The sequence below is a fragment of the Kryptolebias marmoratus genome, linkage group LG13, assembly GCF_001649575.2.
Source record: "Kryptolebias marmoratus isolate JLee-2015 linkage group LG13, ASM164957v2, whole genome shotgun sequence".
In the NCBI taxonomy this organism is placed as follows: Eukaryota; Metazoa; Chordata; class Actinopteri; order Cyprinodontiformes; family Rivulidae; genus Kryptolebias; species Kryptolebias marmoratus.
In genome coordinates this window covers 9,709,686-9,714,231 of record NC_051442.1, presented here as the reverse complement: position 1 = coordinate 9,714,231, position 4,546 = coordinate 9,709,686, and the positions used below count along the sequence as shown (strand labels likewise).

At 40.0% G+C, this 4,546-nt stretch overlaps 1 protein-coding gene across 1 annotated transcript in view; it reads left to right on the top strand.

Annotated features, from left to right (window-relative positions):
• The first annotated feature begins 7 nt into the window (after nt 1–7).
• The window catches only part of LOC108229019 (von Willebrand factor A domain-containing protein 7-like), a 7,932-nt gene continuing 3,393 nt past the window's right edge, over nt 8–4,546 (top strand). The window contains exons 1-10 of the mRNA XM_037979184.1: nt 8–59; nt 506–599; nt 696–824; nt 1,691–1,877; nt 1,967–2,136; nt 2,373–2,485; nt 2,583–2,699; nt 3,002–3,205; nt 3,286–3,450; nt 4,504–4,519. Of these exons, the coding sequence (XP_037835112.1) occupies nt 563–599; nt 696–824; nt 1,691–1,877; nt 1,967–2,136; nt 2,373–2,485; nt 2,583–2,699; nt 3,002–3,205; nt 3,286–3,450; nt 4,504–4,519 (1,138 nt within the window). The 5' untranslated portion in view covers nt 8–59; nt 506–562. The remainder of the gene's footprint in view (nt 60–505; nt 600–695; nt 825–1,690; nt 1,878–1,966; nt 2,137–2,372; nt 2,486–2,582; nt 2,700–3,001; nt 3,206–3,285; nt 3,451–4,503; nt 4,520–4,546) is intronic.

The window sequence follows — 4,546 nt, the reverse complement described above, 5'->3', positions numbered from 1 at the left end:
GCCAACAGAACTTTGCTTCAGCAACATCCACTCTGGGAAGAGTTCTCCACACCTTACAGGTATTTCTGCTCCATTTTCTTGTCAAACAAACACATTGCTTTCATGGAGCTACAGTATAGCAGGCTGTTGTAACACATGATCAAACCACACTCCAGCTCTGATGATTTTTTTAGATACACTGTAGAATTACTCCCAGGGCGATATGCATCCCTTCAAGGAATGCTAGGCCTTTAATCCTGATACTGCAATCTATCTTGTTCCAGCAGATCAAAGATTTACAGATATTTTTAATCTCCTATAGATGAGTTTTATTGCACCTCCTAATCAGCCAGTTTATGAGCTGAAATTGGACATTTTGACTGATGATTTTGAAAAAGACTATCTTTGCATTGTTTTTTTTTATATTCACAATGTTTATTAGTTTTCCAAAACTTGAATACAATCAGATATTGCATTCAGTTAGGCAGTGACAGCAGGTAATCTTGTCTCTGTTACCTTTTTAAAGGATTTCTACAGTCACAGTAACTGGGTGGAACTGGGCAACAACGCTCCAAACTCCAATATGATCAGAGCCAATGCCAACATTGGAACCATAGCAGGTAAGGGCATCACACTCACAGATTTACTAAACATATGGGATAATTTTAGTTTACTGTGAATTTCTGTGTCTCTCACATCCAACTTTGAATCTCCAGAAGCAACAAGAGCAACATGTCGCAGCTGTGTCGGAGATGACTGCACTAACAACATTTTGGAGGACATCTTGAATGAAAAGATACTTACTTCTGGATATTTTGCTGTGTTTTCCTCCAAAAAATTGTCAGGTAAGTTTCATTAAGACACCTTTTTTCAGATTACACTTCATTTAAACATGTAATGAGGATTGATCTTACAACTGTTAAACTGGTGTTTCATCAGTTAAATAGATGAACATGACAAAGAGCTTTAACTGCTTGAGATGTGGTCTGAAGACACAAGAACTCTGATAGCATCTGATAGCGTTTCTGTGTGACGTAGTAGAAAAACAGCTCTGATCTGTCAACTGTAAGCTTTACTTTTGTCCCAGAACAAATGCAGACAAACTAAACTTGGGCGGCAGTGGCTCAGGAGTGTTTGGGTTTGGGTTTGTTCTGTTACTGAAGGGTTGCCGGTTCAAACCCCCACTCTGTCCGTCTCAGCCATTGTGTCCTTGGGCAAGACACTTCACCTGCCTTGCCTGGTGGTGGTCAGAGGGTTCAGTGGCACCGGTGTGATGGCAACCTCACTTCTGTCAGTCTGTGTCAGGACAGCTGTGACTATAAAGGAGCTCACCATCATCAGTGTGTGAATGTGTGGATGAATGGGTGAATGACTGACTGTAATGGAAAGCGCTTTGGGGTCCTTGGACTAGGTAAGGCGCTATACTATGCAGGCCATTTAAACTTAGAACCTAGAACTGTGACAGCTTTCCAACCTTTTGGACCTAAATGAGTCTCTTCTAACTTTTTGGTGCGTAAAGCCACAGGACACATTCAGAGGCTCAATGTTCATGCTGTTTTTGGTCAAACAGAACCTGCACAATGTCTGTGTCAGTGTTATTGTTGTGTCTGATAAGTGTGTTTACATAGCTTTTTATATACGTACATAGAAATATGTGTTACAAAACTGTTTTTTGTTTTTGTTGATGTTTTTTGATGATGATGATAAACAGGAAAATGCAGCCATGGAGGTTTTGTTGATCGAACAAGTAGGACTGAGCCTACAGGTGGGATCAACAAAGACTCTTTCACCTCTGAACACGGACATCTCCACAGACAAGCAGCAGATGTGGCGATAGCTGCGACCAACGAGCTGCTGGAGGACATTCGAGGGGCTGCCGGGGACAAACCATTTCTTCAGTATTTAACCCTATATACTTGCTATTCATTATGTAGATTAACACGGAATGAACTATTTTTTACTCTGCATTTCTTTCTCTATCCCTCAGGATGATGGGACTCTTCAGAGGTAAAGCCCTTTGTTTTGCAATTGACACGACAGGAAGCATGAGTGACGACATCGAAGCAGTAAAGACGGTTACATCTTCAATAATCGACAGAAAAGTGGGAACACAGGATGAGCCCTCAGTTTACATTCTTGTACCTTTCAACGATCCAGGTAAGATTCTTATACTCTAAGAAGCACTTTATCATATTGTTAATACATTTTTTATTCTTATTTATACCCTCAGTGTTTTGCGTTTACTTCATGCTTTAACTGTCACAATGGAAACAACTCAGCACATTTTATTGAGCTGTGTTGTGTTGTTCGTAAAAATTAAAGATTACATATAAATTACAAAGTGGTGATAAATAAAATCATACGTGTATCTTCCACTTTCATCTGAATCCCAGGTTTTGGGCCACTGATGAAGACAACAGACCCAGACGTTTTCAAGACTTACATCAACTCACTAACAGCAATTGGAGGCGGAGATTTTGAAGAACTTAGTCTTTCAGGACTTCAGGTGCTCTCATAATGTTACAATAAGATTTCCATTCCACAATTTTACAACATAAGAAAAGCAAAAATTTAAGAAATATTTCCATCCTTTTTTAATGAAGCTGGCTTTAACTGGCTCCCCTCCTAATTCTGAGATATTCGTCTTCACGGATGCAACGGCTAAAGACGCATTCCTGAGAAACGCAGTGATTGCTCTCATAGAATCAACAAAATCAACGGTGAGTAATTCTGTGGCAAAACAGGACTTCTCTTCACATGCCGCACTATAGATATTGAACATTTCAGAAGTGCAGTTCTAGTGTGAAAACAGTAACAGTACAGTACATCGCCAGTCCATTCAGGAATTAAATACTTAGTTTGACTCCAAATTGATCAAACAAGAAGGAAGTTATTGTGCATTTTAGTGGTAAACTCCTTCTAGACTTCATCTATTTGAAAGGGATTCTTGAAATGTTGAAGCTTCGACAGATATTTTGTGTTTATGTCAGATTTAACAGAGATTCAACTTATTTTCTTTCAGGTGAACTTCATGATAACTAACATACTGTCTCGTCGCCGAAGACAAGCTGATGACAACCAACAGCAAAGCCGTGTGACGACGAGGGCAGACGTTCAGCTGTACAGAGACCTGGCTCAGGCTTCAGGAGGTCAGGCTATCCAAGTCACAAAAAGTCAGCTGCTCGAAGCCACCAGCATCATAAGAGAATCCATCAGCGCCTCTCTGGTAAGGACAAATATTTTGTGCGGCTGTTACTGTTTCATGTTTTAAAATTTCAACTACAAAAGTGATGTTTGATTTTGCAGGCTGTGCTTTTGCAAGCAGCCAGGAACCCTGGAAAGACTGAAAATTTCACATTTGCTGTTGATGAATCTGTAACAAACCTGACAATTTACATCACTGGGACTTCTATTGATTTCACACTCATCGATCCTTCAGGTAGCACTTTAATATGTGTGATGCGTTTTACTGCATGGAAATCAATCAACTTTCAATCAATCAACTTTATTTCTATAGCACATTTTAAAAACCACAGGGGTAACCAAAGTGCTGTACAATAGATAAAAACAGTAAGAAGGAAATAAAATAAAAAAAAAATAAAATAAAAAAAATAAAATAAAAAGACATGCACATACAGGTTCACGGCAGGTATGTTTTAAGGTGCCAAGCAAGACAAGAATCACGGTGTGTTAAAAGCCAAAGAATAAAAGTGTGTTTTTAAAAGAGATATAAAAACAGGAAGAGAGGAGGCCTGTCTGACACTCAGGGGTAAATTGTTCCAGAGCTTGGGAGCAGCAACAGCAAATGCTCTGTCGCCTCTGAGTTTCAGCCTAGTTTTGGGGACTGTCAGCAGTAACTGATCAGCTGATCTTAGGGATCGGGGCGGGCAGTAAGGCTGAAGCAGCTCAGATAGATATGGTGGGGCAAGGTTGTTCAAGCATTTAATGACAAATAACAGGAGCTTAAAATTAATTCTGTAGTGCAATGAAGGGACGCCAAGATGGGAGCAATACGCTCTCGCCTACAGGCCTGAGTTAACAAACGAGCAGCAGAGTTCTGCACAAGCTGCAGACGAGCAAGAGAGGTCTGGCTAATGCCTACTTACAGTGCATTACAGTAGTCGAGACAAGCGTGGATTAATTTCTCCAGGTCAGATCTTGCTAGGATTGATTTGACCTTTGATATTTGATGAAGCTGATAAAAACGTTTCTGAACAACACTGCTGATCTGTTTTTTGAATATAAAATCAAAGTCAAACTTCACCCCCAGATTGGTGACACAGTCCTTGAGATAAAATGACAGTGAGCCGAGATCTACACTGGGAGAGGAACAGCAACTTGGTCCAAACAAGACAATTTCTGTCTTGTCCTCATTAAGACTAAGGAAATTAAAAGAAAACCATGCTTTGATATCATTAAGACAGTGTGTAAGTTGCTGGACTGTATTATTTTGTGCCAAGGGAAAATAGATCTGGCAATCATCAGCATAGCAGTGGAATGAAATGCCATGCTTTCTAAAAACAGAGCCGAGAGGGAGAAGGTAGAGAGCAAATAAAAGAGGGCCAAG